The 25392-nt window shown below is 47.5% G+C and overlaps 1 protein-coding gene across 1 annotated transcript in view; it reads right to left on the bottom strand.

Moving 5' to 3' along the window:
* LOC144762435 (dynein axonemal heavy chain 5-like) overlaps positions 1-25392 on the bottom strand; it is a 1437549-nt gene that overhangs the window by 1289691 nt on the left and 122466 nt on the right. Inside the window, exon 6 of the mRNA XM_078647616.1 lies at positions 7534-7738. Within this exon, the coding sequence (XP_078503742.1) occupies positions 7534-7738 (205 nt within the window). The remainder of the gene's footprint in view (positions 1-7533; positions 7739-25392) is intronic.

The raw sequence follows: 25392 nt of genomic DNA, 5'->3' as shown, positions 1-25392 counted from the left end.
CTGGCCCCCTTCCCTAGGTTCCCCCCCGGTCCCCTCTTCCTCAGTCAAAACTCTAGGTATCAAACTCAATTCTCAGCTCACTCTTCACTCCCAGGTCAGTTCAGTGGTATCTTCCTCTTTCTTGTCACTCCGCACCATCCGCAAGGTATCTCGTTTTTTCACCTTCGAGGCCTTGAAACTGATCACTTTGGCAATGGTCATCTCCCGCCTGGATTATGGCAACGCCTTATATGCAGGGATTCCTGCATATAGTTTACGGCGGTTGCAATTAATCCAGAACCAGGCGGCAAGATTAGTGTTCAATCTTCTGAAATCTCATCATGTAACTCCCCTTCTAAGATCTCTACATTGGCTTCCTGTCCGTGAACGCGTCCAGTTTAAACTTGCCTCCATCACCTTTCTAGCTCGACTGGGCGCGACTCCGGCCTTCATAACATCTGCAATTGTGCCCTATGTTCCAACCAGAGAATTACGCTCTTCTTCGCAATACTTGTTATCAGCCCCCCGCTTTCAGAGAAAGAAATGGGGAGGATCAAAGTTTGCCACTCTTGCCCCACTTCTGTGGAACTCCCTTCCTCTTGAGCTCAGATCTACAACCTTGTATCCTCAATTTCGGAAGAAACTAAAAGCCCACCTATTCGCCAAATGTTTCAATTAAAACCATTTGATGCTTTCCCCCCTTTTTCTGCTCCCCTACTCCTACCTTGGAGATCTGTCTATTGCAGCGCCATGAAACCGCTGGTGAAAGTGCGCTATATAAATATTTTAAACTCAAACTCAAACTTAAACTCCTCCCAGGCCTTCAAAAGGGACCTCAAAGTTCTCCTCCTCCAGAGACACCTCCAAAAGTAATTCACGTCCTCTTGCTATTTCTGAGGAAGACTTCCCACTACTGATAATTTCTACTTTCCATGACCATGGAAGTGCCTTCCCAGTGTATGCCTGTGATTGGAGGGTCTGCCTTTTTGCAGTATTTTCCATGTACTGGTGTTCGGTGCCCTTTTGTAACATGCACACACCACTCTGCCCTTGCAACACACGGCTGCTACCTCTCACATGTCTTTGCCTTTGATACTTGCACAAGTGCCACCTTGCCCATGTAACGCTTGTTCCTGAGCCTGAGTGTCTAGCACTTATTGCAGGACTATACCTCTAATTATACTCTGTTTTCTCTTATAACTGCACACTTGTCACTTTCATTTCCTCTTGTGCACTTTTGACTACCTCAAGTATTTTGGTTGCTCACAATTTTTACTCAAGTATTTTGTTTGCTCACGATTGTCACTATTACCTTTACTACCTCATGTATTTTGGTTGCTCACAATTTTTACTCAAGTATTTTGTATGCTCACGATTGTCACTATTACCTTTACTACCTCATGTATTTTTGGTTGCTCATAGTTTTTACTACCTCATGTATTTTGTTTGCTCACAATTGTCACTATTACCTTATGTAAGTAACGTATGTTTTTGCAACCTGTTCTTTTGTAATGTTTCTCATTATGTTTCATTTCTGTTCCTAATGTGAAGCGCTCTGACGCCTTCGGGTAAAGTCCGCGCTATATAAAAATGCATAAATACATAAATAAATAAATACCGCCTTCGGGTAAAGTCCGCGCTATATAAAAATGCATAAATAAATAAATAAATAAATACCGCAAATCAAACATCCTCGTCACTCTGCCGGCCTGCGACCAGGAAGTTAGGCAGGCCGGTGCGACAACCGGAAACAGGAAGTAGGAGGGCGGGAGCCTACCTCGCCTCCCACGGAAGAGCCGCGATTGTTTGGAGCACCGGAGCAGGCAGGAGCCTACCCTGCGCCCCGGTGCCGAAGGAAGGAAGAAGAGTCCTGCTGCCGGGCCCTGCAGCTGAGGAGAGCCGCCACACGAAGGAAGCCGGTGAGTGGGTTGCTGAGCTGCCGGGGGGGGGGAGCATGTGTGTGCGCGTGTGCGCGCGTGTGGGGGGGGGGCGGGCTGTGTATGTGTGTGTGCGTGCGTGCGTGTGTGTGTGTGTATGTGTCTTGGAGTGCGTGTGTGTGACTGTGGGGGAGGGGGGGTGTGTGTGAGCGAGTGTCTGTCTGCGCGCGCATGTGTACGGCGCGGGACGCGACGTGCGCGTTCGCGCACACGAATCCAGGAAAGAAAGCTCGTACACCCTCTTGTCCTCCTTCCCCCCAGACTGATCGCTATACGTCTCCAGCTGGACACATGCATCCTTGCGGATGCATTTTGCCAGCGAGACCCAAAAAGGGACCCAAAATGTATCATGGTCTTTCACAATGGCGGTTTTATATGTTCTGGCGAGGAAGATGAGGATATTGGCTGGTAGGCAGAGAAAGAGGAGAAGACTGGAGAGGATATTTACAGCGAGAGTCACCCTTTTTGAACAGATTGAGGAAGAGATTTATGAGAGGTACAGACTCAGTAGTCAGATGATTCTTGATTTATTTGTTGAGTTATAACCTCAACTACAGACCCCAACACCCAGAAGCAATGCAGTCCCTCCACATCTACGGGTAGTGTGTTGCCTACCAAGGGGTCATAGCAGAGACAGGGGGGGTCACAAAGTGCCCTTTCCAGGTTCTTTTACAGGTTCTTGGACATCATGGTTAGTAAAGTTAACCAATAAATATCTTTCCCCAATATTCCCCAATTAACATACAAAATTGATGTTTTACTTAATAGCACAGTTCCCCAATGTGAATGGCTGTGTTGATGGTACACACATTGCCATATGTCCCCCCTCAGCAACTGACTTCACATACGGGAACAGGTAAAGCTCACACTCACTCAATGTGCAGCTAGTGTGTGATGCTTCCTGTATCATAACAGATTTGTGGCCAGATTCCCAGGCAGCACCCATGACTCATTATTGTACCGATTGTCACAGGGTGAATTTGACAATTTGTTTTTACTAGGTATGAGAATTATTGACTAAATTAATACAGTGGCCAGGACAGTTTGTGTAATGTGACTTAATGGTTTTTCTTCTTAGCTCTTAGGGTGACAGTGCATATGCCTTGTGTCCCTGTATACTCACGCCATACCTGACTACAAGGATAAAAATTGAAAGGCAGTACAACAGGGCACACAGGACAACACATTCAATCACAGAGAGGACCTATGACATCCTGAAGTCGCTGTTGCCACAAGACCCACGGAGCACTACTGTGCAGACCTGAGGTGTGCTGCAAGACCATCGCCACATGTGCCATACTGCACAATATTGCAATAAAGAAGGGTCCACACAATATCCACATAGAGAATGAATCCGACTCTGATGATGATTTACCACCACAACAGGTGCAGCAGGATGGTGCACATGCAGCAGAGGGATGAGCACAATGCACAGATATAACCAACAAATATATCTGAGGTAAGAGTTATTAAAACATCCAATAAATAGGTATCATACATAGTGGTAATGCATGGTGCCTAACTGAGAGGCCACCTTTTATTCAGGAAGTGTTTCCCTCATGAATCAACAGTATCCATTGTGGCTGTAACATTGTTTCAACTAAGCAACAAAGTATGTAATGACAAACAAAACAAAGTGGACTCATGACTCCGAGTGTTCAGTGATTCACTTCTTCCGGCTTCTGGGGTTGGGTGCCTTGTCAGCAACACTGAGGTGTGAAACTGTTGACATTTCCCAGAAGTGTTTCGGCATGAACGCCTGGAACTGCATGCCGCCAGAATAGACATGCCACTGAGGCTAGAGCCATCTTAACTCTCAGGTGAGGGCAGGATGTTGGGGATACAGAGGTTGTGGGTTTGAATATTCTCAAGGGCTGTGGTCACTTGACTAGCCTGCATGAAACATCCTGACAGCAGTGGCCCATTTCAGTCTGTATGTTGACAGTTCACCTTGGTAGTGTTGTGGCTACTGCCAATTGGTTGATGGAATGAGTGAAGGAATCAAAGCGTGCCAGGTACTGGCTGTGCAGGTATCTCTGTACATGGGGCTCCTTGTCCATGGCAGCAATCCACCAGTCCTGCCCCTTCTCCAATTGATGCATCAACCTAGACATTCAAAGCAGATGTCTATTGACAGTCCTTATTTGTTTTGTTTGCAAGCGCTGTATAGAGAAGATAGATTTCTCCAGGCCACCCAAACACAGGAGAACAGACACATTATCATTGTAGACTGTTGATAGCTGACTTCTGCCCTTTCTGGGTGCCCTGCCCACAGATGTTGTGGTCTCCCTGCTCTGCAATTGTCCCTCGTCGCCTTACACAAAGTCTGGTAGTGGTGAGATGGTTGCTCTCCTAGCAGCTGGAGTTGGGACGATGGGCTGAGTAATGGGTGGCGTTGTGTCCTCAATTTCCACATGTGTGTCTGTAGCCCCTTCAGCATCAATTGTTTCTGGCATATCTTTGGTGTGATCTATAGAAACGCATGCAGATAGTCATTGTAAATAAATGGTTAATGTTTGTTCACAATATTGTTGTAACTGTGCTTCAAGTGCTTATGACATGTTTATGATGTACATATATGTTTGGTGCAGTCATCTGCACACAGTACATCAAGCATGTTATGTGTACTACAGCTTCCATGATGCATTGCCAGGGTAGGGCAAGAAGCTCAATGGAGTTATTTATGCTTTGATGTATGATTTATGGATGTGCTAACATTATCTTATGTTAAGTAAGTAAAGGGAAGGTGACTTACCCTGGTGGGTGCCTGCAGGATTGAAGGTGTAAATGTCAGACACTCCCACCACACTTTCTGCTTCCAGGGTCCCCTCAATGAGTGTCGACATGGGAGTGGGGTGTTATGAGGGACCACCACCTGTTCCACAACACTCAGTGATCCTGCTGGACACCTCCTCCTTTGTGCGAGACACCTAAGGAGATCATCTTCTCCAAGATGCTGACCAAGATCTTTGTTTTTTGGCTCTCTGGTACTGTGAAGAAGGCCTTCCCAAACAGTTGGTCCATATGGGAGACACATTCTTTTGTCAAGAGCTTCAGCTCTTTTTCTGAAAATGTCACCTTCCTCTTCCTGCTCCCTGAATACTTGTCCCCATTTTCTTTGGACATGGTGTTCTCCAGGAATGGTGTAATACACTGGCAGTAGTGAGGCAGGAGCACTCTTTACTTCCAGCACCTTTTTAGGTTTCTGGGTTGTGGTCACACCCTGTATTTGTAAATTTCCTGGTCTTACATCATAATTTTGCATCCAGAATGGGACTTTTCCTATTTTGCGATTTGCTATTAGGAAATCACAATTTTGCGATTTCCTACTAAGAAATCACATTTTTACGATTTTCAAAATAGAGAGTTCCAATTGCAAATGCAAATCAGTAGGAATCGCTATTAGTGGAATCGGCTGTTACATACAAACCGTTTTGCAATTCCCAAATAGCCATTCCTATGGATTTGCAATTTGGAAATTGCCCATCTGAAATTTCGTACCTATGGCCCACAGTGTCTTGCAAGTTTGAAATGATGGTACCCTTTTCGCTCCATAAAAATGTAATGTAATGTAATGTTAGAGCAGAATGCAACGAAGGCTGTTTCAGAATGTGGAGTTTGCAGTTACACGCAGAATAATAAAGATGTGTAATACTAAGCTCGATGTGTGGCGTAGTCATTGGTGGGTATACAGGCTGGAGAGGAAGCTATACCCTGTAAACCAATAAGGGTCGTCTGTACTTTTTACATGGTGCACCCTACATTGACCCACTACATAAAAAGCCAGCTTCTTACATTTCTCCTATGCGTAAATGATGACTCCTAATTCACAAATATGTCTATGCTTTACTTACGCATTCAGCAAGATTCACTTTAATGATTGGTAAAGTTTGGCTATTGTGATACTGTGTAGTTCTGCAGTTTTTCTTTGAAATTGTGAATCCATGAGGAGCGCGCAATGGGGTGGAATGTGCAGCAACAGCCATCACTACAGCAAAGTATTTAGTGACATAATGAAATTCGTTACATTCCAATGGAGAGCCACTAAATCAGGCCTAACTGGGCCCCAAATATTTCTGGGTTGTAAAGTGAAGCTGTCATGGTCTCAGGAAAACTGAAACATGTGGGGAAAGGGTTGGAAAGCAGGGTTTCTGAACTGAACTCCGCATTGCAAGAATCTGAGGTAGATTAGGTTTGCCACCAATGGCACATACCACAGCAGTGACGCAGTGTTTTAGGTTATCCATGCTTTGTGTACATATGGCGATCATTACGTCTGCCAAGGCCATGATCTCAGGTATGCATCGCTTGATGAGAATAACGTTCCGTAATCAAATGTGAACTACAGGTCAAAACAGATGGTGCTGCTTTTCGAAAATATCCGGATGCCTCATTTAAGACCACAAGTGAATGATTCTTACTTTTAACAGCAACATCTTATACATCAACAGGTGGCATTGCCAAAGAACCTAGACTCGTGATTTCCAAATTACAACAATTTGCCTTCAGATGAAGGGCTTTTAGTCAAAGATGGAACGTGACAGATGTTAGTTGAATAATGGCGACTATGACTCCAAGATGGCGTGTTTGCTGATCCTGGAGTTATTAATTAGGAGCCGTCCTATATAACAGCCAAAGTTCGTGGTTATCAGTCTATATCTATATGTTATCAAGTTGAAAACGTGAGCTTTAACACACTAAAGCCTTCTACTGAGCAAGTTATTATAGAGCAAAAAAATTACTGCAAAATGCCATAAACATTGGTGACCAAAAATGCAAACCAGGCTCTAGTGAACTTTTTATTTGTGGTGTCACATTTATGCTATCAATTGAGTATGCATTTTGTGTGTTTGATTCTTTTTTAGCACCAAATGTTAACAAGACAACTGTTGCACATGTTAAGAGTCCTGCGTCTTCGTTTCAAATGGGCATGGCTCTTGTAATGAAAAAGCATCATATGTGCGGGTAAAAAAATAAAACAAGATACAGGAGGGGGGAAAAGCATTTTCTTTTAATGTGGTTTGAAAGGTATAAACACTCTGCGGTCATACTTGACAAAACATAGTTAAACGGTGCACTTTTACTTAAATCAATATTTCCAAGCATAGAACAATAGGCCTGACTGTTACCAGTTACATTCATTTGATGGGATGCAAAGTGGACAAAGATTACCTCTATATGCAGGCACATGAAAAAATGAAAGCCTCTCCCCCCCCCCCAACCCCCTACCCTCCCACCCCCACACCCAGCGTAGTAAAAAAAGTCAAGGGGCAGACTAACAAGAGCTCAAGTTTAAAATACACATTTTGAAAGGCCAGGTAAAATCTAACCAGCTTTTACCTAACCATTAACAAAAGTATTGATTGTTGTGGTATGATAGGGACAGTTCTGCTTGTGCTGCAGGCCATGTAAATTTCTCATCTTCTGTCAAGTATATGTACATGTATGTCCTTGTTATGGATAAGCTGGAAGCAGTGATTAATAAAAACAAGTTTAAAAAAAATATATATATATATATTCTGTCAAGTATCACAATACGATTTAAGTAGCTAAGTAAAACTATATCATCTTATTTCTGACAGCACTTACTAGAATGTCATAAGCGATAGTTATTTACCTTGGTTAGCAACAACCCCAGGTATCCGTTTCTGGCAAAGAAGCGGGATATGGTATCCATCTGTTTGATGGCTGTAAACAGCGCAGGCAGGACATTACTAAGGAGATTAGACGGGTCGTTCTCATTTGCTATGGCATCAAAATGGCGGTAAAGTGCCTCCAGGTATTTGACTCGATCCTTCGTGGCATTTGATGCATCTGTAATACTGAAGAGGAACAATTTGCAAGTAGTAAACCACAATCCTTACAATTAGTATGTAATAGAATTATACCAACAAGCCCCCTCTTCCTCCCACATTTTGTTTTTATCAGTGAAAACAAAATTACAATAATTATGATACAAGCAGCATTAAGGGGCTTTGCTGGTTCAAAACAATTTCTTGAGAAATTAGGGGATCTTGTTGACTGATTCAAAATCCGAAACTGCAGAAGAATGCTGAGGCCCAAAAGCAAATTTCACAATCTCCTCATCTCTCAGACATAGGGTGTTCCTTTTTGAGTTAAAATGTTTTAAGAATAGTTAGAATGTTCTCTTGTGAGTCTACACCTAATATCAGCACACCACCACTGCCAGCTGACCCAGAGAAGATGCATCTAAAACATAAACCATTGGATTGTGCAACATGCAAAAAAACAGGCGATATCTCTTGATTTTATCCTTGTTGACCAGAATGAATACATTCTGCTGCCCATTCTGGCTTTAGCCCCTCCCTTTCAAACATCATCAGAGATTGCAGTGGAGACACATTTGTCACTAGTTTAGCTCTCCATCTGGGGAAGAGTGTAGGAGAGATGCCAGAAAGAAAAAAATAAAGAAGTCCTTGGGTGTAGGCAACGAGTAGGACCATGGCTTGAGGTGGACCAAGGTTGTGTTGATCTTGGAAGTGGCCATGGTGCATGGTTGGGGTATGTGACTGAATTTATTCATAGATGTGCTCTTTTCTTAAAGGAGGAATTACGGGTTTTTCACATTTCATGACATTATAGCAACCTAAAATGAACATACTTGCTTTTACACGATAAACCTAAAAATTCTTCGGAGACTTACAGAAAATATACCAATTATTCCAAAATGTATTGACATCGCAAAGCGTAACTCGTAGACAGAAATATTGTCAATAAAGTTCGTTTATGTAAATGGTTTACCGTACCACATCGCGATCATGTGACCGCAGTAGAATCCAATCAGATCGTTTATAACTAAGAGAGATCATCGTAGCGTGTCTTCGACAAGCTGATTGGCAGACAGTCTGAGGCGCGGAATGCTTTACATTTTCTGTAAGTCTCCGAAGAATTTTTAGGTTTATCGTGTAAGAGCAAGTATGTTCATTTTAGGTTGCTATAATGTCATGAAATGTGAAAAACCTGTAATAGAGAGATTCGAGTATGTGAGTCACGAACAGTGCTCATATGTTACGTTAACATTAGTAAGAGTTAAGCGTTAAGGTCATCAGATAACAAATGGTATGTCTGGCGAAGAGGACATTGTAAGTTTTACCTGAATAGTTTGTTTCACGTAGATTCAACAGGATTGAAAGTTAGACAGTTTTTGCAGCAGCATTAGCGTTAAGATTGGAATCATGAGATTTTGCCAAGTTGATAGTAACTACTAAACACGTTGAATATATGATTATGAGACTGATTGTATTTCCTTGGTTTTTTCCACACAGACCCCTGAGGAAGGGTCACCTTAGACCCGAAATGCATCGGGTAGATGTAAAATGTAAAAGTTTGAAGTCGCCATAACAATGGATTTATATCTAAGATGAAGAACAAACAATGACGAAATTAATTCAATTATTGTTTGAAATCGAGATGAGTTTTGAAAGAATTATTTTTTCAATGCAAATTGTGATTAGAACCAACTTGGTTCAAGTATAAAAGTGCACACCACCATCAGCCAGTGGTAGTTTCCGCTGTCTCCAAATTTACATATTTTGATACAGTGTTCTAAGACAAAACACTTGGAGGGAGCTGCACAACCAATAACTGAGAAGTTTTCGATTTACTATGAAATTGAGTGCTAGATGGACACTTATATGATTTAGTGCTTCAGAAACTGCCACGGTTCCAGATACAAACTGTAATGTGGAGCCTTGAATGTAATAAACTCCTTATTCAGATATAAGTACCCCAGTGTCTCACATACTCCCTCTTAAGAGGCATACACATGCGTGGTAACTGCAAGCACTCTGAAAGCAGGTAAGCCCCAGAAGCCAAATTCCCAACAAAGGGAGCTTTCTTTATTACCACCATGACAGTACTCTCCCACAGGGAAGCAGACTGCTTAATAATGTATGGGATCGGCCTAGCTCGCGACCGAGATGGCCGCGCTTTAGCTCGGCTCCGTTCGCCCGCCTGTATTTTCACATTTATCCTGCTGTTATCCTGCCCCGGGAAGCCCTCTTTGCTGTGTGGTAGTGCTACGACGCCCTGCAGGCACTTACCTCTTGTTTCGGTTATCCTGGCTGCTGTGGATCCGGTGCAGTGCCCCCGATTGTATTGGGGCGTCAGAGGCGGACTGGCCTGGATCTTCTTGCCGGCTCCCGGGCCGGACGGAGCCTGCGGTGCTGCCCTTCGGGACGCGGTGGAGGTGGTCGGAAGGCCGTTGTTCGTGTGGGCCGGAGGTCCTTCCTGGCTGATTCCCGTGGGGAGGAGGCCTTTGGTGGAGGCGCTGCCTTCCATTGCCGGAGCTCCTCGTGTATCCGGCTTGCTCCCCCTTTGTTCTCCGGCCCGGCCATTTTGATTTTGCCGTCCGGACTCGGAGAACGGGACCGGCGGCGTTGGGTGGCCGGTGAGGTCCCTTTCTTCTGGTGGCCCCCCTTCCTGCCCGGGGTGCTCTGCCGCTGGTCGGCGCGACTACACTTGCCTTGCCGTCGCCCCGGCGGAGGTTGGCGGCCGCGCGGCCTTGTTGGGCTCTCAAATGGCGACCGACCCCAATTGTCTTGGCCGGGCCTGGACGAGCGCTGGAGGCCCGCCGCATGGCCCGGGTGACGAATACTGTAAAGGTTTTCCTACACTTAAAGAGGTCCTGGATGCCCTGCTCTCCTGGCGACTCTTGGTGGCCGCGCCTGTCATTACTTCGGAGATGGTTCCTCGCTACGGGCCTCCCGGGCCCCCACGGCCGGATGTGGCTTTGCCGTTGCGGGGTGCGGCTGGAATTATCCTGGCAGAATTGGCCCCGGCTACGACCGCGTCCATGGGTGTGCGGAACTTGATGGTGCCTCCTCCTCCGGCTCTGCCTCCTTTGCCTCTGGCCCGGGAGCTGGATTTTGCTCGGCCTGACCTTCATGACTCTCCCGGTTCCTTTTTGCCGCCGCTGCCCGGCGATCTCTCCTGTGCTGGCCCAGATGGGTCGGTTTCTTTGGACATATCCTTGGACCTGTGCCTGCATCGTTTGCTACACTTCGTGACTTTCCTGGATCTTCCGTGTTGTCCTTCACGTGTATTTTCTGGACTGCCGTTGGATTTTCCTGCTGTCTGCCTTCTGTTCTTCGTGGCCTGGACCTCGCTGGATCGGACTGTTCCCACTTTGGACAAACAGGGACAGGGCTGATGTGCACTGGCATCTGCGTGCGGTAGTCTTGTACTGGTTTGGATGGTCAACGTGTCCTGGTATGGTTATGTGTGACTGTTTGGTGCTCTTGGACTGTAACCTGACAATCTTTGGCTTCCCGGGGTCTTGGACCTTCGACTCAGGCGGGTGGCCGGGTGCGTTTCCTCCTGTTTCCCGGCCCTCCCCCGTGTATGTGTATGTATGTGTCTCCCATCCCGTGTTCCCTTCCCTTGCCCTTCCCGTTTTTGTCTTCTGTTTCCGACTTCACTTTGCTCCGCTATATTTCGGGTTCTAATTAGGGCGACAGGCACGCTGCGGGGGGGTAGGCCGTAGCCTTCTGCAGGGGTGCAGGGTGGGCTTAGGGGTGGGTGGGGGGGGTCTGTCTCTATTGGGGGGTCTTTTTCCCCCCTTATTTCTTCCTTTTTTTGTTCTATGGCTCTTGTGTATTCACCTTTTCGGGACTCTTCTCCTCATGTGTCCCCCTGGGGAGTTTCTGTGGCGTTCGTATTCCGGTGTGTGTCTGATTGTGGCACGCTGGTTATTTTGGTATCGACTTTTTGATATATCACTTGCCGGGTCATGTTGTTCTGTCTTGTCTCCTGGGGGTGCGTGATTTGGTGGGAGTCCCTTCTTTTGTCCCCTTTTTCCCTCTTCCCCTTCCTCCTTTATGGGGGTCTCTTTATTTCCGTTGGGGTGCGTATCGTATTGTATTTTGCAATGGGGGCCTTTTTGGTTCTGTCTCCTCATTTTGGGTGGGGGCGGTGAAGGGTGAGCGCGGTTTGACTGATGCCATTGTAGCTTCTTTGTACTCCGATTATGTGTATATTCTTTGGTAGCTATGTTTGTATGGCTTATTGTTTCATCCTGTGTTCATAAAATGGCGGCTTGCCGCGGCCCCTCCCTTGTTGTTTCTTCCACGGCCCGTTATTCTTCTGTTCCCCCGCCCCGTATTAGAAAATTAACCTTTTGTTATCCTGTTTGTGCTGATTGCTCGATGGCCTTTGTGGTTTCTCCTGTGCTCCTGGTGCCATATCCTGTGAAGAACCTATTCTCCTTTGCTACGTTTTTTACCGTGTGGTGGCCAGCCCGTGGGGTTGTAGGCCCGTATTTGTGAGCTTTCTTTGTACAATAAAGGTTTTAAAAAAAAAAAAAAAAAAATAATAATAATGTATGGGATCGGTTCGGCAATCCTTCCCCCTGCCATTAAAACGGGTGGGAGGGTCAAGCCACGTCATGGAGCCCCACAGGAGCAATTTTTCTGGAGTCTATATTGTACTGTAGACATTTTTGTCTAGTATGGGTCACCACCACATTCAAATAATGGAATCCGTCGGTCCCCAATGGAGCGGCAAGGGCGGTAAAGTCTCCAGGTCACAGGAGAGAAGTGGTCTTGAAGGAGCAACATAGATTTCTTATAACTAATCCAAAGACCAGATAGCACCCCAGTAGAAGAAGGAGATTGTGTGTAGGGGCAGTGAGGTAAGAAAGGGGATCATTGGTGTAAAGAGACACCAAATGAGTGATCCAAAAAGATCTTTGCAGTAGGTGCTTTGACTCAGCAAATTTTCTACCTGGGATTAGAAGCTGTCACCTGCAGATCACATCTCTGTTTCATTAATAGATCTATTAATCTACTTGCCTCACTCAATAGGATTAGACAGAAACCTCTTTTTGTGGATTAATTCATTCACTGAGGTATCACATTCATATTTAACATGTTGAATCTGCTTATTTGTAAGTTGTCGGGAACTAAGAGAGAGGAAAGAGACCCTTAATTTTGAGTTTTTTGATGAACCTGCAGAACAACTTACGGCCTTGTCTGTTTTCGTATGTTCCCCTGAAAGTCAATTTCAATGCTCATTGTCAGCTAATTTTTCATCACAAGCTGAATACCCCACCACCCCGAGCAGCTTACCAAGTGACCTACCTGCGCTTCCAAAGGCTAGCAAGGTGTTTAAACCCTCCTGACATACAACAAAATGGAGGAACATTGTGCACTAAAACTGGCAAGGCTGAGAAAAGACAAAGCCCCAGGCCCCAACGGGCTACTCAGTGCGGTCTTTGCATCCAACCCTGCTCTCTGGTCCGAGGTACTCACCCCACTTCTCAAATAGTGTTTGGCAACCAACTCCATCCCAGACTCTTGAATCCATCATTCAACCAATTTTCAAAGGAGGCACGAAATCTGACCCTCTCCACTACCGACTCATTGCCTAATTGATAACGATGCTAAACTTTATGCCAGCCTTTTACTTGTTAAACTTAGCGCCTGGCCAGAAGATCATCAGATCGTACCTTAGAATCAATGCGGCTTCAGAGATAAATGTGGCACCTCCTCAAACCTGATAGCTCTTGCCCTCATGTGTGACAAAGCAATCAAAGGCAAAAGGGCACTTTACTCTTGCTTTGTGGACTTCAAAGCTGCATTCAACAGCATTTCAAGAGGGCATCTATGGTGCAAATTGCGGGACTGGGGCCTGTCAGATGCCTGTTGAGAGCAACAGTGCAGCTGTACACCAACAGTTGGGTACAGATCAAGCTAAGAGAAGGCTTCTGACTTTCAAAGAAGATCCCTACAAACTCCGGGCTGAAGCACGGCTGCTTGCTGGCCCCATTGTTTTTTAACTTATATATAGTCAACATGTCTAAGCACCTTGATGAAGCAAAATGCCATCCACCAAAACTAGGAGGCCAAAGAATGACACATTTGTTATACGCAGACGATCAGGTGCTCCTCAGCCAGACAAAGATCATACTCCATTGTCTACTAGCCACTCTACATTACTATACAGTTGAGAATATGTTAGAAATCAATCAAGCAAAAGACCAAGAGGATCTCATTCAGCCTAAAAACAAATCTTGGTAACAGGTGGCAGCTGACGGGCATCAGGCTTCAGCACAGCAAGGACTATAAATACCTGGGAATGCTTCTAGATGGCAAATGGATATTTACCTATTACGTACGCTCCTTAAACAATAAGGGTTCTAGCCTAATATTTGCTCTATCACCCCGCCCTGAATGTACAAGGCCCCAGCCTTGACCCTCTACTCCAGGTGATGAAATCCAAAATCATCCCAACACTAACTTACAGGAGTGAAATCACCCTTGGTAGGGACGCTAGGTCAGTGGACAAACTGGTCACCAGAATTTACAAAGCCATTCTGCATCTTCTAAAGAGAGCGTCACCGGCGCAAGTGATACTCAAGTATATCACAGAACAGCAGTGGGCCAGAGACAGCTGTTTCCTCAACTTCTGTCGCAGGCTTAGACAGGTACCATCCGGCTCCATGCATGGCTTAATCAGGTGCGAATTTGAGCGCCCTAACCTGAGATCATCTTACGAACAACATCTAGAGGATAAACTGATGGAATTCTCACCCTCAGAAGCCTGGAGCAAACACCACTTCCACCAGGCCTTTAAGAAACTAACATAAGTCACGGCCTTACGCAAGTGCTCCCATACGTGGTCAGTCATAGACTCATACTCCTCAACTAAGCAGCATAATTACATCACCTGCACTTATCCTACATGGATTAAAGTACAGCTTGTGGCTTCCAGACTGGGAGAGTGGAATTTTCACGCTCACCTTTGGTCCTGGTGCCACTCAGCTACTCATGACATAAGCTACCGCTTATGCGGACAAGGAAATAAACCTTAATTCATGTTTAATTAATCTGCCCCCATTTACTGCAGCAAAGGAGAACTTTTCTTCATGCCGACTTCATCCAGCTAGGAGTGCGCATCTGCCATCTGAGGAAAGTCAGGAAAATGGTCAGGCGATTTAGTCGATGTTTCTTAAGTAATTTTGCCCGGCGTTAAACGCCTCTAATACCATACGAAGTTTATCAAATAAAGAGGCAGGCGCTGGAGACAGGAAGACAGGAAACAAGTTTTATTCCGACGGAGCAGAACACATCAGATCGGACAACAAGGTATCGTCTCAAGGTGCTCTCTAGCAGCCTCTCTGAGGCCTGGCCTTTTATACACTGGTTTACGACATCTGACCGCTCTTTATTACAATAAAGACATTGTGAAGTAATGGAAAAAAGACATCCCCGGTACCCCCCAGTTCCGGCTCATTCCAACACGTGGTTACAGTAGAGGTCCTCACCCCCCATACAATAGGAGGGGGCTATCACGCAGCTGAGTGTTCCGCCGATTCCTTTGGAATGTGTGCGCCTGATCGAATCTCAGGGGGTGGGGAGGTCATGATCAATAGTAGCTCCTTTGAAGAGGGGCGAGTGCATACAGTAGTGGGCAATAAACTGTATCCTCAGGCTAAGAGATGACCAGCGGTCCGTGCAGACAATCGGGCTCAGAGGAAGGGGTCATCAAAGGAGAAAGGATCGGTGTGGACAATCGAGCATAGAGGAAGGGTTTATCAAAAGAAGGGTTTATCAAAAGAGGGGTATTCATGGAAGGAAAGGAGGTGTTGGTCAGGCGCGGGTGTGATTCCCAGAGACAGAGTCATGCGGAAGAGGAGGGTTCACGACTTGTGCATGTGAGCGCGGGGGCAGCCAGGGCGCATGGGGGATGCTTGCAGGGTCAGGGAAGTGCGCTGATGATCGATCGTGAACAGGGAGACCATGGTACCTAAAATGGCTGTCGTGTATGTTCATACGTGAGTCTGAGGAATGGGCAAGATGGCGCAGATGATGTTCAGTTCACGAACTAAAATTCCACAGTCCTCCCTTTTAACATGTCTCGCCAGCTTGTCAATTCGGATCTATCCCCATAAGACCACGTATTTCTATCTCATAGAGGGGACTCATGTGCTCAGTCCTAAAGTCCAAAGTCTTAGGGCACATACAGTTAGAAATGAGTGAACACAAAGGTGGCAAACATTGAATACCTAAGCAACACCCACACAGTATCACAACTGGTATCAATATAAATGTAAACAACCTCCATCCCCAGTCCTTCAAAGTGTCCCAAAACCAGCTTCCAAGCGACCATCCTTCTTGCTCCTGGTGAACCTCTGAGGATAGTCTGTGGAGGTGTTCGATTGCTTTGTAGACTGAAGGCGAGTTATCTGGCACGTAGGTGCAACAGCTGGAGCCGATGATGCGGCATGCTCCTCCACGGTCGGCCAGAACCACATCTAGAACAAGGCGGTTTTGAAGAGCCACCAGGCGGACTGCCTGAAGCTCAGCCGTGTTGTTAGCGAGGATGCCAGCCGTGATGTTAATGGTTGTTTCTACTGCCTGAGTCAGGTGTCGTATAGCGCGGCTATTTGCCATTGGGCCCCACAGAGGAACAAGTCCCTTCACCGCATCCAGGAACTGTGCTCCGGTGGAGTCGGCTTGTCCAATGTCTCCGGCGCGCTTTTGCCGGTGATGGTAGGCTGGGGCCACATACGTGGGGGGAAGAATGAAGGCGATGTAGCACGTACCCCTCCAACCTTTTGGAAGCCAAGTGTAAGCTTTGATGCCACAAACAAAGTACATATTCGGAGAAGCAACAAAGGAGGGGGGGTCAACTGAGACCAATGTTCTGGTGATGTGGCAGGAACTGTGAACCACCAGCTGTGTTCCCTGGCCTTCGAGGCACACGAGACCTGTGACATTGATGACAGACAAGGCCACAGTCAGAGTGGCAGCCGTTCGCTTCCGCAGGTGGGAGAAGGTGGGTCTAGCTGGATTGTGGAGCACTTGCATTTCAACTCGTTCTTTGGCAGGGATGTTCATATGGAAGGCGGAACCTGAGGTCACAGGACAAAAGGGGGCAGACGTCCTTCCTGTTTTGTTCAGCCAGAACCCATAGTAGAAGTGTGACACTGTTTGACCAGAAGCGGCGTTGTCCTTGTGGCTTTCCTGCAAGAGGATCAACCAGGCGAGGCAGGAGCCGTGAACTGAGAAAGGAGAAGGGATGAAGGGGATGGAGTGTCCAGTGGCATGCGGAAGCAACCCGCAGACCCAGCAGTTCGTGGCATTTGCAGCAAGGTTGTGCTGGTGCAATAGTTGCACGAAGGAATTGTTCTAGAACTCCTTACGCCTCTCTTGGAGCTGAGGCGAAAGGGAGATCAGGTGATGCTCTTTCATGGTGGTTGGCTGTGCAGTGGTCAGCAATATCTGATGAGCGGGTGTGCTGTCCTCCAAGATCCAGAAGGAAGTCATGAGGAGGAGGCAAAGGAGAAAGAGAATGAAGTAGGCGATTGTCTTTGATTTGTGCAAATTGTCAGCCTTTGGGTTCCTGTAGTGGGTATTTCCGGTTGCGTCCATCATCTTCTTATCTGGCGCTTCCATCATCTTCTTATCTGGCGCTTCCATCATCTTCAAGGTGCTCGGTAGTGGGCAGAACCACAGACTTTGTTTAGCTTCTCTCCGGGTAACCCTTGGTTGTTTTAGACCACCGATCTGAGATTTTAACTTAGTCCGTGGTCTACTTAGCCGAAGCTCCCTCCTTTCGACGCAGGAAATACCCTTCCCGGGATGGCACAGTGGGATCAGGGAATTTTGCTAGTTCAAGTGCCTCGGTATCAGGATAACAGTTCAGTGATGGCCGGTCTTTGTTCAGGAGCTCTTCTTGGGTGTCGACGTTTTCTGTCGTGGCCAGGGTCGAGGAGACCTTCTTGCAGTGGTGGGCGTGCAGCCAGTGCCTTTTTCCCTCTACTCGAAGAGCCGTCCGAGTGGTGATCAGTACTTGCCAGGGGCCCGTCCACCGGGGTTCCAGACTCTTTGCCCGTTGAAAATTCCGGACTAAAACATAATCTCCCGGTTGGATATCGTGACCGGGACCCCTGGAAGCATCGGGGATGGCCTGCTGCACCTGTTGATGAATGACAGACAACGTTTTAGTTAATTTGCACAAATAATCTGACAGCAGGACGTCGGGGATGTCGTGAATGGAGGTAGGTTTGGGGGCAGTCCAGAGGTTCATTGGTCGCCCAAACACAACCTCGTAGGGGGTCAAGTGGTGCTTAGTGGGAGTGGAGCGCATCGATAACAATGCCAGTGGGAGGGCATCTGGCCACTTAAGTCCTGTGGTGGCCACTATTTTTGACAGTTTCAGTTTCAGTGTAGCATTGTGTCGCTCAACTAGGCCAGCGGATTGGGGGTGGAAGACCGCATGGAACCTCTGCCTTACCCCCAGCCCCTTCAAGATTAGTTGGATAACTTCAGCTATGAAGTGGGGGCCATTGTCACTCCATAAAATTCGACAAAGGCCGTAGCGAGGGAAAAACTCTTTCAGTAGTACTTTGGCAGTAGTCATGGCAGTGTTATCACGGGTTGGATAGGCTTCCATCCATTTGCTGAAGGCGCATACAATGACTAATACGTACTTCAAGTCTTGGCACCTCTCCAGCTGGATGTAATCCATCTGGAGGACCTCAAAGGGGTGGTCGGGGATCCCAAACCCTCCCCGGGGTACCACAGTTCCTTTCCCGGGGTTGTGTTGTAGGCAGATAAGGCACTGCTGGACCAGGCGTTTGGCTGAGTCGGGGATTTTGTTGTTGTGCCAGACTTTGGAAATGAGTTCAATCATGGGGGCAGAACCTATGTGTGCAGGGGAGTGTGCCATAGTCAGTATGGGAATCAAGTATGAGTCAGGCAGCAACCATTTGTTCGTGTCTTTTGTCCGCCAGCAGCCTTCATCGTCCTTTAGACCCACCCGTGCCCACTCAGTCAGTTCGTGAGGTGTGCTGGCCGACTGGATGTCCCTAATCGTTTCCCTAGCGTCAGTCCATTTTTCTGCTTGTGACCTGGTCACATATATGCGTGTCAACGTCCTATTCTCAGCTGTGGTTCGGGCAGTGATGTCGGCCAGTGCGTTTCCCTGTCCAACTAAGTCCGTCACCTTCTTGTGTGCCTGGCATTTGATTACTGCTAATCGTTTGGGGAGGAGAACTGCTTCAATCAGGGCGGAGACTAGATCTCCGTGAAGGATGGGCGTGCCGTGGGACGTCAGGAATCCCCTTTCCCTCCACAAGAGCCCAAAATGATGAACCACCCCGAAGGCATACTGGCTGTCCGTGTAAATGTTCGCCGTGGTTCCTGCTGCTATGATACATGCTCGTGTGAGGGCAATTAGCTCTGCCGCCTGTGCGGATCGTTGTGTGATGCGGGCTGTTTCAACTACTGTTCGGGCTGTCGTCACCGCATAGGCAGCCGAAGTGGTGCCGTCTGGGAGTTTGATACAAGAGCCGTCTACCCATAGTTCTCCATCAGGGTCTGTAAAAGCAATGTCTCGGAGGTCAATTCTACTCCTGGTCTGTTCGTCCGTGAGGGTCACACAGTCGTGTATAGGGGGCACATCGGGGATGGGGGATATCGGCCTTTAGCCCAGGGCGACAATTCGCATTAGGGTGGCCAGGTGGCTTCTTCTGACAATCTGCTTCTTACTCTGGGATGGGTCTTTTATGATGATTGAGTCACCAGTGACTGCCACACAAAGTTTAGAGTAAGGTGGACATCGGCCTCCTGCCCACGGCAACATTTTCGCCTTTGGGGGGCTGGGTTGGCTTCTCCGACACATTGCGATTTTACCTGGGATGGATCATTTCTTTTGTTTAACGAGTCAAATTAAAGAGCTCTTTATAGTAAGGCGGGCGCAGCAGGGACCTGGGTTAACCAGATCAGGCTTGCCCTTGAGCTTGTCAACTATGCATTGGACTTTGGGGCTCTGCAACATGAGTAACGTCTTAACAGGATTTGTTTCACCGGCTCGGTAGGGAACCATCATCAGCAGCGGCGGCTGGGCACTTGGGCAACGTTGTGGCTCCGTTTAGTTCGCCCAGGGATTGGGCGGGCAAGGTCAGCAGCTGGTGGTCGGATACGGAGTGGACATATGTCATAACCCCGTAGGTGCATAGCACTCTCGGCAGTCAAGTTTACTAAAATTTCTGCAGAACACTGCTTAAGGTTAGGAATATATGCAGTTAGGGGCTAACAATATCTGCCTTTTGGATCAAGTGGGTGTGTGTAAGTTATCTCCAGGAGTGGGCGAATTTGACTTTAAAGTGCAGCAATGGAGGGGATAAGGTTCCTTTTCAAACAACACCAGAACGCAGTTGGAGGCATAGTTGAGAGGTGATGGACTTACATAGGTTCCCATGGGTTTGAAAGTTACGTGTCTTTCCAGTGAGGCCAAACATGCGAGGAGTTTGTTAGCCTACAGTAGGGTCGGCTTCATGGGAGTGAGCCGCCTGGCGTGACCTTGAAGGTGAATATGTCCCCAGTAGGTCTAGTAAGGGGGTGAGGCCAATGCTAGACGGGGGACACTATGCCAATGGTGTGTTTTACCTGATAGGGGCTTGTTGGTTGCTGGTCAGCCAGCTGTACAAAATTAGGAATAGACTGGGGGATGGCGCACTAGATTGACACCTGTAAAGCACAGTTGGCAGCTAGTTGTGAAGTTCATGGACATCACTGTCACAGTTCCCTGTCCGGAGGGCGGCAGAAGTGAGAAGGAAGTTTGGTTGCGTGCCAGCTTGGCGGTGCGGAGGAAGAGAGCAGACTTGTCCTTGCCTGAGCCGAGGAAGGCCGGCGATTGAGATTGTAGTGCAATAGGTCCATGGCACCAAGGAGAGGTGGATAGTGTCGTCCGACAAACTTGGAAGTAGCCTGAAGCATAGGAGATCTTGTTTCATCAGGCTTGGGTTGCTACTTGCCAAATGCACTGTTTGCTTTGATGTAGACGGGGTTCTTTTACCCGAAGTGATATGGCGATTTTTGGTTGTATAGCGGAAAGCACTAGGAGCAGCAGGTTGTACTAATAGGAAGCTAGTAGGTGGGGGGACTCTAGGACGGCGGCTGCCGCACCCAGAGCCTTGGCGGAGTTACAGGGCGATCCAATACAGGAAGGTACAGAAGGGTACCCTCTACAGGAGCACCGGAAGGGTGCGTGAGCGAATTATCCCCCAGGGAGATCCACGGCGGATCCTGGAGGACCGACGGCGCCCCGTTAGTCCTTCGGGCGGTTGTGCACCTGAGCAACCGGGGGTTGCCAACGCTCCGCCCCCGAGGGGGGGGGCGTGAGTAATGGGCGAACGAGGGGTTCGCCGGGGGAGGGGTTAGACCTTCCCCCCAGAAACTGACAACGCCCCACGGTTAACACCGCGGGGGTTATGACTCATCAGGTCGGCGGGTCGCGAGGGGCGGCCTGCTCTGGATCACCCGTAAAATAACCCAAAATGTTGGCATAAGGTTATGCTAATAAAACTGCAACAACTTTCTCCATCAACTTGTGTTGTGTCTGTTATTGGGGAAAGAGTATGTTGTATTGAATAAAGGTCTGGGTGGGGGCCGATATTGGCACTATGCCAGGCTGCCCCGGGACACCAAAGGTGGCCACCTACGAGGGCGGCCACTCTTAGTGCCAAGGATGGCAAACAACCTGAGCAGTCTAGTGGTTGTGGGGGACCAGAGGTCCCCCCGTGATGTCACTTCCTGCTAGGGGGGAGGGGGGATGGGCTATATAGCCCAGGGGGCGAGGGTCAAGCGCCCTCTTTGTTCTTGCTGCAGCGGCGAGTTGACCCTCGCCCCCCCCACCCCCAGGCTGACCCGGCTTCGCGGGACGAAGAACTGCCCTGCGTTTTCCCTCCCATCCGCTTACCCTGCTCTTGGGCAGATTGGGGGGTTGTTTGTTGTACTAATGACTTGTCTTTGTGTTGCAGGCGGAGTTACAGGGCGATCCAATACAGGAAGGTACAGAAGGGTACCCTCTACAGGAGCACCGGAAGGGTGCGTGAGCGAATTATCCCCCAGGGAGAGCCACGGCGGATCCTGGAGGACCGACGGCACCCCGTTAGTCCTTCGGGCGGTTGTGCACCTGAGCAACCGGGGGTTGCCAATGCTCCGCCCCCCGAGGGGGGGGGCGTGAGTAATGGGCGAACGAGGGGTTCGCTGGGGAAGGGGTTAGACCTTCCCCCCAGAAACTGACAACGCCCCACGGTTAACACCGCGGGGGTTATGACTCATCAGGTGGGCGGGTCACGAGGGGCGGCCTGCTCTGGATCACCCGTAAGATAACCCAACATGTTGGCATAAGGTTATGCTAATAAAACTGCAACAACTTTCTCCATCAACTTGTGTTGTGTCTGTTATTGGGGAAAGAGTATGTTGTATTGAATAAAGGTCTGGGTGGGGGCCGATATTGGCACTATGAGCACGAGCTGCTATCTATTCTCATTTAGCTGACTGCTCTGTACTTAACCTGTGCTCTTTAAAAATGTGCACACTGCTTGTAACCCTTTTGCGCAAACCTGGTTTCATTTTATGCATTGTCTGCTGGTTTTTAATTACTTTTAATGAAGATCAGCTCACCCTTCTGTAGACCTCTTCAGAGATGTTCAGCATCGAGTCGTGTTCTGTGCTTTGTGCCTTAGGCTTACTGCTATAATCCTATCCACAAAGATCGAATTCGGTATGTGCTCTATTTGTTTTCTACTTATTAGGAAAGCAAGACCTATCTGAATCTTCTCCGCAGGTACTTAGGGGCAGATTTATGAAGGACTTGCGCCGCCGGTGCGTCATTTTTAACATGGGAAAAAGTGACGCACCGGCGGCGCAAGGCCTTCATAAATCTGCCCCTTAGTGTTGTTTTTATCATATGGTCGTATTTGCATGCTCTACATTCCCATGCTTTCTTACTGTTTGTGAAGGTTTTTATCAACCGTACAATGAAATTGACTATGACAATGCTCATGAGCACGGCAATGAAATGTAGGAGTTGCTAAAAGCATCTTGTTTACGCCTCCTAGGCACTGATCAGGGTCGAGCTTCAAGGTGTTCCTTCAAACGAGCGAGCGGGAGAGGCCCGGAAAACGGGGCATATCATATAAGATTTGGCGCAACACATACCACTTCTACATGTTATCCCTTATTTCATGTTCACATGCAGATGGTTTGAAAAAGGAATACTGGTTCTAGTGATTATTTGGTTAAAAAGTATTCTGTGAGAATTGAGGGCATTCCTCTTTCCACTCATACAATCAATTAACATCCTTCTGGTATGCTTGCTGTCCTCTTTTTACCCGCTTGCCGTACCCTCGCCCCTCAAGCTTTCCTCCTCTCTCTTGTAACAGGGATCACCCCGACCAGTGCTTAATCCGTAAAAGAGTAAGTGCTGCGGCCCAAAGATTTCCTCAGAAGCCGACTGCCATCGCACTGAATGTCGGCGTGCCACATATAAAAGCTGTGTTGTATTGATTCCACCTCGTGTCTCTTTAATTCGCCACCACACACTTCTTGCCCCTTTTATCTCACTCATGCTTTTTCCCTCTTACACTGGTTTTCCTTCTTTTTCTTCCTCCTCTTTTCCACTTCTGTGTTTTTCGCTCTCTTGCTCTGGGTCAGAGTCTAATGTGGAAAATAAGTGCCAGTCACCTTACGTGTGTGCCGGTGGACCCCACGTACAACCACAGGGTCAAATCAAGTACTGACCTCTACCATCTTCTGCCACCCTACATACCTCTTCTTTTGCCCCATCCGTTTATGTCCTCTACTTTTATGTCATGAAATCCCCTCTTATATTTTTTAGGCCAAGCCTAACGGACTTGTGAAAGTTCACGGGGGTTTACCAAGAATTTACAGGGGCTCACAGACTGACCTTGCTTGCTATTGGTTGGCTTTATTGTCACTCTCATTTACTCACTTCTTCCATAGCTTTCCTTGTCCCAGCTTGTCCATCTTATTTTTGTCCCTCCTCTGAAATATAGCCTCTTTACCTTCTCTATGACGGGCTGGCTTCTGCCCTTCCTCTGCTCACTGTTAGGGACCTTTTGTTTTCTTTGTGTTTTAGAACTCCATGGTAGTGCATATATTTTCCAGCTGTTTCTCTCGCGTGCTTCTCTTCCCCTCGGTACCCCTTCGTTGCTCCCACTCCCTGCCCCCTCTGTAGTCCATGTTGCACACTCTTGCTTCCTGCTTGCTCTGTGTTGTTCTCTCCCTTGTGTGCTTCTTTTTCCCCGTCTCCCCCCGCCGGCTTTTAGTTTTAATATATTTCCCACCTCCCACTCTTCACCGGCCCCCCTAAAACTTTTTCCATTATTTATTTATTTTCTGTAGAGTGATCACACTTTGTAACTGAACCACTTCTCCAAAGACCGAAATCTACGAAATGACAAACTGCCGTAGCTTCTAAGAGGCATACATAGAACAGGCACAATGGACAGACAAAAAGGATTCCTGTTTTTTTTAGTCAATGGCAACCCACAGCTACAAATCTCATACTCTCCCTAGAAAAGCAACCCTTGGACTCACTACTCTGAAGAGACTCAAACATCTTACATCGTAGACCCATCCACAGTCTTCGATACATTACTGCTTAGTCAGTTGATGCTGATCTGGGCTCACGTTGCCCAAAAAGACCCACACTGACTCGACATATAAGAACGCAGTTTAACAGGAAAGACTGTGGAGACCGTAAGCCCCTTTGCCACCAACTGTTGCTTGACACACAGGAGGTCTGTTTTCCAGGACAATGTAGCAGGATGCAGGTCATGGAAAAACAGCAGCTGCTTTTCCCCTTCGACACCATCTAGTGGATGGCCTGAAAAATGTGCTCTGTCCACTCCTCTGAGAGAGAGAGATTACCAGTCACTTATCTACCTACCCTTCGTCTCACAGTCTTCTTCCTGGTAGACTGTCTATAGGATTTCGTCACCATTATGTCCTTCTTTGTAACTTGTATGGTCAAGAAGTCAGTCAAAACCATCAGTTTACACCTTCGGACCCCGAGCACACAGAGCTGAGATCCATTCTGCAAAGTGATAAGCATTTCTGGTTTTCCTAGCTCTCAATGTAGATTCTTTTTAAAGTTACACATCCTGCATTTTACAGACCTGTGACTTTCCCCTCCAGTGCACCCACTGCAGCCTCAGTTGAACTCAACATGTCCTTCAGCCTATTGTACTTTAATGATAGTATGCTCCAATTGTTCCCCCACAAGTTTTACAGCTGAAAACACCGCAGTGAATTTTCCCCCAAATTCTGTGTGAAAAGTGGTTAAGGATTACAAGGAAGTCAGCTCTCCCCCGGTCAGTGCCGTTGCCATTGGTTCTTCCTGCCACCTCTTTGGTCCGGGTCCTCATGGCAGAAAAAAATCTTATTTTCCATTTTCCCACCGTGCCATGTTGAAATGCAGCCTGGTATATGCAGGTCTTAAATTATCCTTTCATTGGTTGAGTACTTTCACCGAGGGCCCCTCTTTGTCCGATGCAGCGAAGGGTACCAAAAGTGGCATCACACATCCTTGACCTTAAAGACATCACAGGACAAGACTTCATGACCTTTAACCCTCAATCTTCCTAGGACAGTGTTTCCCACACTGTGGGTCCTAAGCCGATTTTTGGTAGCTCACG

Source organism: Lissotriton helveticus, chromosome 6 (assembly GCF_964261635.1).
Source record: "Lissotriton helveticus chromosome 6, aLisHel1.1, whole genome shotgun sequence".
NCBI lineage: Eukaryota > Metazoa > Chordata > Amphibia > Caudata > Salamandridae > Lissotriton > Lissotriton helveticus.
The sequence above is the reverse complement of the archived record's forward strand: the minus strand, read 5'-3'. Positions and strand labels throughout refer to the sequence as shown.